This window comes from Petromyzon marinus, chromosome 8 (assembly GCF_048934315.1).
Source record: "Petromyzon marinus isolate PM22_M1 ecotype Great Lakes invasive population chromosome 8, UKy_Petmar_22M1.pri1.0, whole genome shotgun sequence".
Taxonomy (NCBI): Eukaryota; Metazoa; Chordata; class Hyperoartia; order Petromyzontiformes; family Petromyzontidae; genus Petromyzon; species Petromyzon marinus.
The window spans coordinates 9,376,389-9,392,205 of record NC_133674.1 but is presented as its reverse complement, the minus strand read 5'-3'; the positions used below and the strand labels follow the sequence as shown (position 1 = coordinate 9,392,205).

The 15,817-nt window shown below is 46.7% G+C and overlaps 2 protein-coding genes across 2 annotated transcripts; one reads left to right on the top strand and one right to left on the bottom strand.

Annotated features, from left to right (window-relative positions):
• The first annotated feature begins 4,862 nt into the window (after positions 1–4,862).
• Positions 4,863–11,328, top strand: LOC116940212 (potassium voltage-gated channel subfamily A member 2). Its single transcript, XM_032949656.2, has 3 exons — positions 4,863–5,855; positions 7,744–8,515; positions 10,151–11,328. Exons 1-3 carry the CDS (start codon positions 5,422–5,424, stop codon positions 10,592–10,594), a joined length of 1,650 nt encoding a protein of 549 aa, XP_032805547.2. The 5' UTR covers positions 4,863–5,421; the 3' UTR covers positions 10,595–11,328.
• Positions 11,329–11,407: 79 nt separating this feature from the next.
• Positions 11,408–14,906, bottom strand: NUDT2 (nudix hydrolase 2). The gene is made up of 2 exons (XM_032949657.2): positions 14,705–14,906; positions 11,408–13,021 (listed from the first exon to the last, which is right to left on the bottom strand). The coding sequence occupies exons 1-2, from the start codon at positions 14,826–14,828 to the stop codon at positions 12,663–12,665; spliced, it is 483 nt and encodes a 160-aa protein (XP_032805548.2). The 5' UTR covers positions 14,829–14,906; the 3' UTR covers positions 11,408–12,662.
• Positions 14,907–15,817: the final 911 nt, after the last annotated feature.

The following is a 15,817-nucleotide window of genomic DNA, read 5'->3' as shown; positions in this document are numbered from 1 at the left end:
ACAATTTTCATAGACCTAGGCTGACTGATAAATATGTCCAGATTTGGTCTACAGTGGAAGTGTGGCGATCCTTAGTCCCCACCTCGTGTCTATGATCTATTCTTTTGCTTCATATATTTGGGGCTCAACTGTTCAGCATCCTTTTTCTGCTATTCTGACATTTCCTGCAGTTCACTGCCATCGAAAGATACGGTGACCATGTCATCGGCAAATATTAAATGATTTAAACTCTCTCCGTTTAGATCCACGCCTTCGTTTGTCCAATATATATCTCTTGGGAAAACATCTTATCATGCATGCCGCTGTGTATTGCACCCCCAGAAGTCTTTGCATTCCCAGAATGTCGTGTGGTTGACGGGATGTGGATAAAATACTTTCCACCAGTATATACATCCATACCCCCACAGCCCCGATTCTCAGACGAGAAGTTGAATTCCTTCTGATGAACACCGCCCCATGCTGACTCTCGCCTTCATCGAGACGCTAATGCCTATTTCGAGTTATATCCACAGCCAGGGATTGAAGAAACTTGCCCCGTTTATTTCCAGACATAAATGCGCGGCAAACAGGTCACCGTTTTGTTCATGCGATGATGTTAATGGAGAGAAAAAAAAACTAATTTTAACCACCTTCATCTGAACACCCACTTGGGTGTCGACTGATATATCCACGTGGGCCCTGTGACTATTACGGCCACTACTGCACCACTCTGGCAGAATGACGACTGCTCTCGCATAAAAATCCACCCCTTTATACAAAAAAATTCAGCACCACAACATACTATTCTGTCGCCACTCATTCCAACGTCTGTCGAATGGCTCACAGTGGGATAGGACTCGGGGTGGCGTTGGGAGGTCGGCTTCTCGTGTTGTGGCGGGTCATATAAATGAAAGCCTTGGTGGCTCGTGCGTGTGTAATGAGGATAGAGCCTGCATGCGGTGTGAGTGGACTCGTGGGCATGGGAGGTAATGACAACAAGGCCCCCACCCCAATGCAGTCAACATTGGGGTGGGGACCAAATATTCCAGGGGGTCTAGAGGCCCCGTCCCAGACGAAAAAAATCTAAATTGGAAAACGAATTTCGTGCCATTTCCTGCCTAAAATATTAACAAAATTCACAAACACATATAGGATGGATTTTTTTTTACAATAATGCCTAATAGTGTATTGTATTTACATTGCTCTGTTTTTTTAATTTTTTACCTTTTCTTGTTTCATTGTATTTAATGGCAGAGATTAGGGATTAATAAAATATAACCACAATCGTATAAACAGAAATCTATTTTATAGCAGTATATGGGGGGGGGGGGACATTTTCAGCATATTTGAATATTGGGGGAGATGTGTCCCCCTCAACATATTACAATTACGGCCTTAAATGACAGGGGTATCAGTTGTGAGTGCGAAGGGACTGGTTGCTACGGGAATGATCGAGAAGGGGAGCGTGGTCAGGTGATGGGACAGGATGGTGGAGTCTGTCGGTGGAGCGAGCGTCCAGAGTGAGCGAGAAGGTTCGGGAGAGGGGGCCTTGGCCTCGTGTTGGTATATAAGGGGGAGATGCCATCTCAAGAGAAATGTGTCAAGTCGTCATTACACGTGTAACGCTGACAGAGAGAGGGGCACGGTGGCTCATTCTTGCGGCAATTCATGCATCAGTGTCGTGCTTACAGTCCCAAGCTGAGTCTCAAGGTGTCAACTTTTGCGTGCGGAATGGCGACACAGAGCGGCACGCAGCACACCACTCCATCATGCCAACACAATTCTGCAGGGGTGAAATTATTAATTAATTATTCACCCTCAAGAAACGTATAAACCCATCTCCAATACTCTCCAACAGTACATCCACACCCCCTATACAAGTACCTATTTACACACAGCGCCGAATCGCAGGTGAACAAATGGATTCCTTCTGATAAACAACTGTCCCATGGTGGTCCTCGGCTTGCTCTTCTCCAGCACGGTCTCTGTCTTTCTGCTGCCGCTGTTTGTGCGGCGACTCCTGGTGATCAATGCCCCCAGCCACGAGGCACGTTCACCACGGTCAGCTGCGGGTCAGCCTCGCTGCCACTGCCACTGCTGCACTGTGGGCTCATCTACTCCGTGACGCCCGGTTTCAGCTTTTCATTTCTTGTTTCATTTATTTAGAATAACCCTGTGAGCCATTCGGCTCTTGATTCGGGTCTACAGTGTGTTTCAGATGTATCGTGATCCCCAATTAATTGACCCCTTACATTTTTCCTTTGCAAATTCATTTTTGTTTTCACACCCATTTGTTTCCCCAAAAAATGGAGTTTTACAGCATTAAATGGAACTCACGCGACATCTGGACCACCCACGTCCCCACTTGGGTGTTGTGGTCAGGATGTGGACCAATCACCCCAGCACTCTGTTCAGCTCCTTCTCGTGGAGTCTAGCTTCTGGTGATGCTGCTCAACCTCGCCCCCCACGCTAGAGGCTGGGTGGGTCGTCACCCGAGGTTAAAATACAACTTCCAACATCCAGATCGTTTTTCAGAGACCTGCGCAGAGATCCATTGTCTTAGACCAATGGTGCTGGGAAAAAAAATACACTCCCAGAGGGCTGTGTAGCTGATGGGATGTGTAAAAAAGGTACAGTAGTGTAAATGTGTTCTTTCGTGGAATGAGAGATACGGGGAGGACGTGTTATCTGTTCATTTGTTTTGTTGCTTATACTTCCCACAACGGCGCTGATGATTGTTTTCTGACACAGACAGGCTGGGAACCTGGTGGGGCGATGATTTTTTGGTGGGGAAAGGGTTTGCGTCTCCTGGGTTTGACATGCATTGTTCTGTTTTTCTAGTCTGTGTCAGTGTGTTTTATTGCAACTATTGCAATCCAAATATAGCATATAATTTTACACCACAAACAAAAGGTGCAAAACCTGCGTAGGGCGATGGGACTCAAAATCCATTCACACACAACAGTATCATGAAGTGGCCTTGTACACCTAAAACGATTATTTGTGGCTGGAATCATGCCAATATGTTTGCCAGCTTGTTGGGGGCATGTCTTTAACATGTGCTTTTGGTCACATTTGAAGGTGTGATAATAGAAATCTAGCACTGTGTAACACACAAACACCGACTACCTGCAACGGAGGGAAATTGTAAAATAATACCGTCCACGTGGTTTATATTTTTAATTAACAATTCTTATATATCTTGTCTCGTGATAATTTGATATCTCTGTCACCCTTCATATCAACTCAAATATCCATGACCGGCGGAAAAGGCAATAACCCAACACTTATATACCCAACTGATGCAGACACACACACATGTATACACATGCTCCCATGTACATGGAACTATTTAATGACACCCATACATCTAAACGCACGAGGAACATTTTTGTTAAGAGCTTAAAACCAATGATCTTATAACCATTTCTATGTGCACTTGGAAGCCAATTAACTATGGGGTTTTTGTTTTATTTTAGCCAAAGGAATCCTAAAAGCCATAACAAATTAAAAGTGGACTAGTTAATCCAATAGTTGATTGATAACGTGCTGTAAATTATATTAGTAATATATCACAATTGATTTAAACTATCATCTTGCAATAATGAATATAATACAGCACCTGTATTTCTACTGTTCTCAGCAGTGGTTTTTAAGTCCAGGACCGGTCACCTTGTCACATAAATCAATGTAGGGTCTTTGTGGCAATTAGAAACATGTGGATAATGATAGTCACCAGTGTATAATTGAGTGCCCATTATGAAAAGCTAGACATATGTTGATTTGTGAGTTGTGGATTTTAAAAAGGCACTCGTCATTACGAGTCCCAAACCACGTAAAGGTTCCCACTACACGTGGTGGGTCACATTGGACATTTTTGAGGATTTGTCTTGGGAGGATTTCTCGAGGACAGGGGTCGGCAACCAAAATAAGCAAGAAGAGCCATTTTGTTCGAATTCGGTAAAAAAAAATCATTAATTCAAGAGCCGCAATTTCATGTGAATACGAGACAGTCTTTCATAAATAACGTCATGAAGCAATCATTAAAAAGCCACATGCGGCTCACGAGCCTCATGTTGCCGACCCCTGTCCATGGTAAACTGGACTCCCATGGTAAACTGGGAACCCATGGTAAACTGGACTCCCATGGTAAACTGGACTTCTATGGTAAACTGGACTTCTATGGAGTGTCTATAAACTAAACTATTTTTATTTATTTACCAAGCAACAAATGGTAGCTTATCATGTGGCCATTTACAGCAGCCGTGTTTCTAAATGCGGGAGGGAAAAACTGGAGGACCCAAAAAAAATCCATGCGACCACAGAAAGAACACGCAAACTCCAAATATACAGACATCGGGGTCGGGCTCGAACCCACCTCCTGTACACCAGGCAAGATATAATGAAGATCTCGCTACCGTGGCGCCCCGAGTCTAAAACACTGTATGTGATACAAAAAAAATACTACAATTCCATTTTCAGAAACACATATTCAATAAACCACTTTGCATTGTAAAAACCAGGAAAAACACACGACAGGAGAGTTTTCACAATTGCCACATAATGACTGGGGAGATCATATTTAAAAAAATGTTGTCTTTATTAACAATAAGTGGCGGTGACGTCACCTCAGCGCTTGTGCCATACTAAGTGCGCTTCGACACGTACGGACGGACGGGACATGGCTCAAATGTGAAATCCTATGTAAAGTTGTATCAATGAATTTCCAACACCAGTTGCAATAAAAATAAAAATAAAAAAAATAAACACCTGACAATGCCGAGCAATTAACGGAACGTGTCCATGTACGGCAGCTTAAAAATTTAGCGTTCCATTGAATTATGCAAGCGTTGCAATGGTATACCTGGCGTATCAGCAATAAGTGATGCGCGCAACACGCACGTGACGTCACCGGTATCAGCTTTATCTCGAGCTCTGCTCGCTCTCGGATATCAGTGGCCGGTTTGAAGAGGTAGCAGATTTAGTAAGCGCACACAAAACGCGCATTCGTCGTTCGCAGATAATTATGGGAATAACAGGCGTACGTTGAAATTTATTTTGATTAAAAAAAACAAAAATACCAAACTGTGACCTATCGGAAATTGAAAAAGAAAATCGACTGAATTGTCACCAGACGTATACGGGACTGACAATCTGGACTCAAAAGCAACTTTTTCATTCGTTGCACTTGTATGAAATCTCACCTATTAAAGGATGGATTAAGTTTGAGAAGTTAAGGCTGACTTATCAAAGATACATATTCTTTTTGACAAGTACACAGCAGCTGGAAGGGGCCACGACCCTGCTGGAAGGATCAAGCCGAGCACGAGGCTTTTGTCGACAAAAAAAAACCACAGGCAAGCAGGTGATGACTGACGTGGCCGGAGATTACGTGCGCCCAGGCAATTGAGAGAGAGAGAGAGGGGAGGGAGGCATTGTGACATGGAACACAGCTCGCCGGTAGCAGGCGCAGCACGAGGTCGCCTGAGCCTCGTGCGCGCCGAGGGCGACGGCGCGTGGATGACCGCGGGACTCAAGTGCGACGCGGCTCTCAAGCAGAGCTGCTTCGAGACGCTGGCGTTGGACAGCAGCGTCAGCGGTGGCGGCAGTGGCGCGGAGGCGCGGATGGGCGACCGCGTGTGCATCAACGTGTCGGGCGCGCGCTTCGAGACGCGGCGGGCCACGCTGGCCCGGTTCCCGGCCACGCTCCTCGGGAATGCGCACCGTCTTGCGCGCCACTACGACGCGCAGCAAAACGAGTACTTCTTCGAGCGACACCGCGACAGCTTCGCCGCCATCCTGCATTTCTACCAGTCGAGCGGCAGGCTCCAGCGTCCCACGATGGTGCCCATCGACATCTTCTGGGATGAAATCAGGTGAGAGGACGCGATGGAAAAAAAAAACACTCCACATTTAAGCCCATCCCGCCGTGGTCGCACTAAGCGCGATTTCCCCACTCGTTGAGAAATGCGTCAATCGATGGAAAATGACTCCGCGAAGCAAACCAAACAATCCCGTTTAATATTGCGAAAAATAAGTATATTGTTTAAAATACAAGGCCCAGAGGATGCCCAAGAAAACATGGCTCGACATCAAGGAGGAATTCAGAGATGGAGCAGACACTACTATAGATAGACAGGCTAGAGCCAGGTGAAGAAAAGAGTTGAAAGTTTCTACCATCGCGCACCGACCTATCCGCGTCGCCAAGGCATTGCAGACGTTTTAAATGCACCACAAATGATGGCACCTGTAACACGTATAGTTCACACAATCTGTATGGGTTTGTGATATCCCCAAGATAGAATTCTTTCCAGCATTTGGGTTCTGTAATCAAACGTCAGAACATTAATATATATTGTTCTTAGTCATAAATCAAGGTGTCTCCATGCACAAACAAACGTAGTGTGGTGCTCATCTTCATTGGCAGCACAGGGACAGTGGTGACCCTTGCCAAATGTTCCATAGAGACTCCAAGCAAGCTATGGGATTTGTATGACTTCATGACCTCGCATTAATTGTCCAAGGACCTGAATGAGATCACGCTCACATCCTATGTAAATATGTAAATAGGATGTGAGCGTGATCTAATGATTGCTTTCGATGAGTTAAACCATTTGTAACGTTTCAAGCCACAACACGCTTTTTAAAAATCGTGCACAGCAACAGAGGGCTGTACATTATTGACACGAACAATGTTGCACAACCCTTTGACATTACACAACTCTTTCTATGGGCGCCACGGTGGCGAGATGTTAACTACCTCGCCAGGTATACAGGAGGTCCTGACGTCTGGTTTTTTTTGGACTTTGCGTGTTCTTCCCGTGGTCGCGTGGATTTTCTACGGGTGCTCCGGTTTTCCCCGACACATTTGGAAACACGCGTGAAGAGTTTTTGGCTGCTATAAATTTCCACACGATAAGCCACTTTGTTGAGCTATCATTTATGGCCAGGTCGCTTCTGAAATATACCTATATAGCTCAGTGGTCCTTGCCTGGTAAAATAAAAAAAGTGTATAGTTTAGTATTACTCGCATAACAACCTCTATCGGGTGTGCCCAAATCCATCTTCTCGGTCTCGTCGCACCACCCTACAGCACCGACTAAACAGGCGTCATATCTCCCCACTCTCCCAGTTCTCCCTCTCCATAACACAGCTCGTCGGGCGTTTACAGGTCCCCTACTCCCAGATCTTCACCAAGTCGCTAACCTCTTCCTTTTAGCTATAACATTCCACCGCTCATAATGGAGTTTTTTTGGGGGTTTGATCGCGTGAATATGTCGTTAAACCCGCCACCACCCGACACAGCCAATTAGTAATGTTTGTCACGTAAACAGAACATGGCAATTCGTTCCTAGTATAGCATACCGGTTTGTTCGAGAGCAAATCCACAACATTTACAATTCCAGCACTCGCTCTTCCTGTCCATTCTTTCCAAATGAATCAATCATACATCCAATGAGCCACACCGCCTTCTGGGAGTGCACATTTCATCAGCATTGGTTTAACACAATGCAAGCTGTCGACTGGTTTTGACATTCAGTATCTCATCAGCAGTCAGGCTTACTTTAACCAATGCTGGTAAACTGCCAGATGCTTATGGACAGGGGCTCATATACGAGTCCTAAAATACAGCGAATAAAATGCAAATTAAATTTCAGAAGTTAAGACTTTTTTGCAACTTTATGTCGCTAAATGGTAATACCCATTCAAATGTGACCCCTGCCTCGATGTACGTGTGTGTGTGCATGGGGACAATCGTTGCAGGTACTTTGACCTGGGAGACAAGGTGTTGTCACAGTTGCGTGAAGAAGAAGGCATGGATCCCACAGAGGACCTGGTGAACCCAAACGCCATGCCGGTCCACACACGTGGTTTCCACAGCCACCTTTGGCTTCTCTTCGAGTCGCCCGAGAGCTCCAATGCCGCGCGGGTCATCGCCATCGTCTCCGTGTTCGTGATCGTCGTCTCGATCGTCATCTTCTGCTTGGAGACGTTGCCCGAATTCCGCGAGGAAGAAACCCATTTCAAGCAAGGGCTTGCCGGCAACACCACCGACACGACAAATGTCGTAGATCCATTCTTCCTGGTGGAGACCACGTGCATGGTGTGGTTCTCGTTCGAGTTCATCGTCAGGCTCATTGCCTGTCCGTGCAAACCCACGTTCATCCGTGACCTCATGAACGTCATCGACCTCATCGCTATCCTGCCGTACTTCATCACCCTCATCACCGACTTGACGGGGTCCATGGTGCCGGAGTACGTCTCGGAGGCGGCGACCACCACAAACGCGTACAGCTCAGTGGCCACCTCCTTGGCGACCGCGAGCCCAGGCACGGGGGACAGCATCAGCGAGATCGTTCCAGCCGGTGGCCTTCCCAGCGTCACCGGGAACAACGGCCGTGGTGGCACAGTGACGGCCGGGACCGGGAGCAGTGGCAGTGGGGGGCAGACCATGTCCCTCGCCATCATTCGCGTGGTGCGTCTCGTGCGCGTCTTCCGCATATTCAAGCTGTCGCGCCACTCCAAGGGCCTCCAGGTACGCGGCGCTTAAGAGCGGCCACTCTGCTCATGGAATGAATGCCACCACCCGACAGAGCCAATGCTGTGGGTTAACTCTTCAGCACACCGGTGTGCTGAAGTAGTAACTAATGGAAACGATTTGCCTATGTGACAAACCTTACGAATTGGCCGTGTCGGGTGGTTGGCGAGCTTAACGACACATTTATATATTTACGCGATCTAACCCACAAAAACCTGTATTTTGGATATTGGTCGCGAAAGCCTACGTGTGAAATTGGAATGAATGCCCTTAACATTGTTTTCAGTGTTCCGTATCTATGTCGCTACTGCCACGGTTACCGTTCCCGTGAACTTCGCTCGTTGAATTCTTATCCTCCTCCTCCCATGTTGAGGGCTTGGTCTCTACTCGACTTAATGTTTCGCCCACACTCTCACCACACCGCAGGTCACAAACACGTCTCTTTCTGCATCTCCCCTCGCCACCGCTCCAATTTGGGATTCTCTTTTCCCCAGCTCGCATAACCTCTGCTCAATTACAGACACGTGTTAGCTTTAATCTGTACAACTTTGAGAGTGCTGTTTGTTGTTGGTCGCTCGACGTTTAAGGCCAATTGGTCAGTGCTCAACAACAAATATCATCTCCCCCCCCCCAACGTCCTCCACTTAGCCTCGCATTTTCCACATCCGTGACCCCATCCTGCCCTGTACCCTCGGTCCCTATGTCCCTTGCCTTGGAACAGGCACCAACAAATACGATATGTAGTTGTATTTCACATTCAACCACGTGGCTTTTGGCGAGCCATCGAACAAAAGACGGTCACCGCATCGCGCGCTTTCAGATGCTTCCCACAGCCGTCTGGAACGCTCTTCTCTCGGATACAGTTTAAGCAAGCAACATGAGCTATGCGCTTTTAAGTCTAGATTGAAAACTCATTTCTATAGAACTGTTTTTGGTGTTTAATTTGCTGTCCCCCCCTCCCCCACCTCCGATTAGCACGGTTGGATACGTACGGTGCGAAAGATGTTCAACGTACAGTATATACATTGTGTATACCGTATATAAAAATGGTTTGTTGTAAACACTTATTATTATTACGTCTCCAACCAGTTGTGGGCGATAGTTAAGCTATTGTTGTGGGCGCTAGGTAACGTATTGAGCACGTAAAATAATGCTGGGAGAACACACAAGGTAGTGTGTGGTCAGCACCACGCCTGGCCACCTTCGGCTCCCCAGTGCTGACATTTAAACGCCGTACCTGGTAATAATGTATGGCTTAGTTAACCTAGAGAATGCCCGAAACAGGTTTAGATACCAGGTTCCACCGATGTCCATGTCTGGGAACAGAGCTCGCTTCACTGGTAGCACAATGTCCGATTCACTCACCACATTCACACACATACGCACATCGACAATGTAAACGTAGGTTGCATCTAAATGTACCATCATCTCAAACAACCTCAGAAAGAAAACAGTCCCTCAAAATGTGAATTTGTATGGCGTTCATACAGCCACATTGAAGGCAGTGGTAAACTTACCTTTGGAGCACCGGACGTGCTTGCTTAGGTTACATGTAGAATTGAATTTTTCAATTAAATTTTGTGCCAGTAAAAATGTGAAAAATGTCAGATGCGCTTTTAATGCCTTGCACAGATCCTGGGTCAAACACTGAAGGCCAGCATGCGGGAGCTGGGACTCCTCATCTTTTTTCTCTTCATCGGAGTCATCCTCTTCTCCAGTGCTGCCTACTTTGTGGAGGCCGATGACCCCGACTCGCACTTCACGAGCATCCCAGATGCCTTCTGGTGGGCCGTTGTGACGATGACCACGGTGGGCTACGGTGACATGCGGCCCATCACACTGGGAGGAAAGATTGTTGGCTCTCTGTGTGCCATCGCGGGCGTGCTCACGGTGGCACTGCCCGTTCCTGTTATTGTGTCCAACTTCAACTTCTTCTACCAGCGAGAGCGCGATAGGCCTGAAGCCAAGGAGTCATTTTTGCTGGAGTTGGATGACACTCACATGGACGCATCAGATCAAGAAGATGGAGACAGTGAATACGGGGTGTACGAGAATCACGTGGAGACAGATTTTTGAAGCTGTAACACTTGGCAACACCAACACTGCATTTGTTTTTAGTGTACGGTGTACAATGCTGACATACAACCAGGACTAGATACGTAAAACTCGTCAGCTTCATTGATGTTAGTTTTAAATTGAAATATAAGGTGTGACCAATACCCTCTAATGCTTCTCCTCCTTTCCTCTTACACCATAAAAATGACAAATTTATAACAAATCCCAATTGTTTTGTATTTTACAGCTTCCTTATATCATTGCCATTTGAAACGTGTATTGACTTACAAGTGTGATAGTCAACACGTTTTTATTTAATGGCATGCCTAAGTATTGATGCTGGATAGTGGGGATTATTGACCGTGTATGTGCGAGTGCTCATCATCATAGAGAAGTGCAATCATTGCACTTCCATGTAGAGATAGTGGCTAGCATATTAACCGGTTTTTTTCATGGATGTCTAAAACAGCCATAAGTCATTAGGTGTGTAACAATGTTAAGTGAAAGTAATCTGTACTTGCATCTTTACAAGTTATCTCAGCATTACTTCGGGTCCCATTGGGGCCTCTTTGCTTTTATATATATATAAAAAAACCTGTTAACGAGCTCACAACCAAACTAGAAATGTTTAACATGTATATCTGCAGTTTTAGATATCGTGTTTCTCATCGCACACGTCTAGACATTCCAATTCTTAGAGGTAAACCAATAAACTCTTGCTGCAGATATATACAAATTAAAAGCAATGAGTGGAAGTTTGTGTGTAATTCAATGTATGGTTTTTCAAAATGTTAAGTTTCTTTGAACCATATAACTTTCCTTTTTGAAACCATGGACAACTGAAATTGTTTATTACATTCACACACTGTCACCCATTGTCGAACACAGTTCAAATTTGGTTATGCAACAGCATGACAGATTTCACGAGGAGCCCTGGTGTTGCCATATTGGAAACCCCACATTGAGTTTCCGGGCTAATGCTTTAAAACAGGTAATCAATTACAAATTTAAAACTCAACACAAAGGAATACATTTTCATATTATTTGAGTAACGTAGATAAGTAAAAAAAATAATACAATAAACAAAAACTACGACGGTTCGATCGAAACACAAGCGACCGTCATCAGGTGGGAAATGGGGGGGAAGCCACTAAAGGCGTGCCGTGTTAAAGGTTCAAAATGGGCGGCCACACCTCGCCGTGCCTGGGCGCTGGCAGGCTCTCCACCATGTAGATGTCCTCGTGCGCAAACGAGCGCAGGAACGACGCCAGGCTGCTGCTGTAGACGCCCGCTGAGCGATTCTCCCTTCTTGCCCAGCTCGACGCTCACCTCGAGCGAGCCGTAGCGGCCGCTCAGGTAATCGCCGTCGCTCCAGCGCGAGAAGGCGGGCATGCGCGACGTGACGCCGCGGAAGAGCACGGGGCGACCGGGGAACACGAAGTCACGTGAGAAGGTCGGAGAGGGCAGCGCGGTCAGCGACGGCGCGTCCCCCTCGGGCGGGGCGTGCGAGCCTAGCGGCCTCATGTGGCCCGGCGGACGCTTGGGCTACAGCTTGCCATTAGTGGTTTTACCCCCCTTTTTCCTCCCGATGACGATTGCTTGTGTTGCGATCGAAACGTCGTAGTTTATATTCTTAGCGCTTTCGGTAAAGTCACGTTGAAGGGAAACAATAAAATAATAAAATATATATAAAACAATAAAAAAATTCTCACCAAGTTTCGACCATAATGCAAACCGACACACCTGATGACGACCGTTTGTGTTATGGTCGAAACGTCGTGAGAATTTTTATTGTTTTATATATATATTTTATTATTTTATTGTTTCCCTTCAACGTGACTTTACCGAAAGAGCTAAGAATATGAATTACTGCAGTCACGAAAGCTTTAAATCAAAACGTCGTAGTTTGTTTGATTTGATTATTTTTTTAACCTATCTACGTGACTTTACCGAAAGACCCAAAGAATATGAATTCCTGCAGTCACGAATGCTTTAAGTGAAGAATACATTATCCTCATTTATTTACCACGGTTTCATGTTTGCAAATGCATCTGAGCACTGAATCACTCCTGGTCAAATTTGCCATTCATTATTTTTTGAGAGTCCCAGCCTCGTCCTCTTTGACGATGGTCGTGTGCGCACTCCTAAGGGCCTCTTGCATTTCCTGGAACTTGGCCAAGCAGCATGCCTCGTCCACGTCGCACCACCGGTACGCCACGTGTTCGTGTGACAGCGTCACGGCCTGGCCCTCGGTGCCACCCTTCAGCTCGGCCAGCAGGTACACCACCGTCTTCAGGTTGACGCCGCCGCCGTTGCGCTTGGGCACATTGTACTGCATCACGTGCTGGAACCCGGGGATGAGCAACAGGTGTTCAGATCCCAGTCCAGCCTCCTCGTGAGTTTCCCGGAGGGCCGTCTGTAGGTCGTTCTCGCCCGGGTCCACATGTCCTGTGGGCCAAACAACAACAACAATACAAACCACTACGTTACAATACAGTGGCTTTTCGTGTACGATGCCTGACAAGCTCTCAATTTTACACCCAAAAGTTATATGTCTTCATATATCCCTGTGCCGTCAACTTGTCTCAGAACGCCACGTTGTGATTCTCGTCTTCTCATATTCCATATATCTAAGGTGTTATGAGCTTTTTTGTCAGGGCACCAGCAGTATACGTTTCCAAGTTCGCAAAGTACACTTGGATGGGCAACAACCGCTGAATGGCTGCTCAAAAAAAGGGATGAGTCAAAGGAAAAGGACCTGGTGTAAATTTTCAGGGCAAGGCATCACTTAAAGAGGGCAAAGCCTTGCTATAATGGGCCAAGGAGAACACAACGCAGCATCCATAAGACTCCTACAACTGCTCTGTGAGTCCTCAAGATAACTTGCAAGCACACGAACATGCACGTGAATTGTGTCCAGGCATGAACAATCTAGACGTGCAATCTTAACTTCCCATCACTGGAAATTTGTCTTCGCCTCCTCACAACTCATCATCCCCCCCTCCTACGGAGGAGACCCCTTTCTTTATCTGGGGTCCTCTGTACAGGCAGTCCTCGGGTTATGAACGCCCGACTTACGCACATCCGTACTTACGAACCAGCTTGCATGAAATTAAAAACATTTACCTTGACTTAAAACGTGAACTCGCAATTGCAAAACTTGAAACCGCGGAACTATTTTGTTCAGATGAGAATCCTCCACGAGATGTAATGAGTTGGCCTCGCGCTGGAAGAAAGTGTTTGCATGTGTACGTGCAAGGACATATGCGTGTGTGTGAGCAGCGGTAGTGTAGCGGTTAGTGCGCTGCGTTACGAAAGCGACGACCCGAATTCGGTTCTTGCTCACGGCCAACACCAGCACCTGGTGTGGTGTATAAACATCACCGCTGGGGAGACGAAGGCGGTCGGGCGTGGTGTTGTGCCACCTATCCCCTCGTGTGCCGTTCTGGCCTTCATAGGCCGCTGCTCACTAACAGCAACTTACCCCCAACAGTCTGTTAAGGCTATCCGGGAGATCGTTGTGCGTGCATGCAATTGTGTGAACAAGCCTAGCATCAGTTTTTTTGTTTAAATTTGTTAGTTTTATTTCCTATAATACAGTGTTTGTGTTACATGCAAATGTAGAATATCCCCCCCCCCCCCCCATGAGTTTTAACTATGCTTTCCTTGTTCGTTGAACCGTAACACATTTTCATAGCACTGACCGTATGAGCAATTAAAAAAAAATTGCAATTACAGTAATTTCAACTTACGAACGGGTCTCAAGAACTTATTAGGTCCGTGACCCGAGGAACCGCCCGTCTCTGTCTGGAGTTGCGCTGGCTTCCTGGTTTTTGGGGATCATAAGGTTCTAGATTTGAAGCTTTCGTGACTGCAAGGATCCATACTCTTTGGTTCTATTCGGTGACTTTACCGAATAGAACCAAAGAGTATGGATCCTAAGGTTTCCCACGATATCGCACAAACCCGGGAACTGGCGTCTGCGTTTGGGTGGCAGAATTTGATTCGGACCGAGATCTGCAAGAGTTCCGACAGACCAAAAGGCTGAGACAACACGTCCGGGTTTGGGCTGCTGCTGCTGTGAAGGTGATGAAGGTGACCACCGCACTGACAACCCCCGTGGGTTCACACCTTTAGGCGGGGTCCAGTGGTTTCCCCCGTACGATGTCTGCAGCAGGAGGAACTCGACCGCCGCTCGCTGCTGCTGCTGCCGCAGTCTCCTGAAGACGATGAAGCCACAGGCGCGGGGACTCATTGCGGAGTTCGCCACCTTCACTGCTTGCAGCAGCTGCCCACTGCACTCTCCCTTACAAACATGGCGCCCGTGCCGCCGCCCCCTCCTCCCCCGCGCTTAGATAACAGGAAGTTGCGTCACCGCGAGAGGAAGCCGCCGGCGCCATCTTTTGTCAGGGAGAGTTTATAAGTTCCGCTGACATTACAATGATTCAGAGTTGAAGCCAATTAACTTTTACTACAGACATATTTGTAGTAAAACATGTTTTAGGCGTATTACTATATATAGAGCAGCAATAACAGTGCAGCAGAACGACAAATGCATGCAGTGGTATTGGAGGACATGGTAAGATATAAAATACAGGGACTTCTCTACTTAGGAACATTCGACTTACGAACTTTCAGAGATACGAACAAACCTGCCCGTATGTTCATTTGCCTGTTCGGACCGAGAGTCGTAAGTTAAACCGCCGCGTAATAGATGCCAGTGGTGGCATCTGCAGAACGTGAAGAACCAGTGGCATCTACATCTGCAGAACGTGAAGAACCAGTGGCATCTACATCTGCAGAACGTGAAGAACCGGTGGAATCTACATCTGCAGAACGTGAAGAACCAGTGGCATCTACATCTGCAGAACGTGAAGAACCAGTGGCATCTACATCTGCAGAGCGTAAAGAACCAGTGGCATCTACATCTGCAGAACGTGAAGAACCAGTGGCATCTACATCTGCAGAACGTGAAGAATCAGTGGCATCTATATCTGCAGAACGTGAAGAACCGGTGGAATCTACATCTGCAGAACGTGAAGAACCAGTGGCATCTACATCTGCAGAACGTGAAGACCCAATGGCATCTACATCTGCATAACATGAAGAACCAGTGGCATCTACATCTGCAGAACATGAAGAACCAGTGGCATCTACATCTACAGAACGTGAAGAACCAGTGGCATCTACATCTGCAGAATATGAAGAACCAGTGGCATCTACATCAACAGAACGTGATGAACC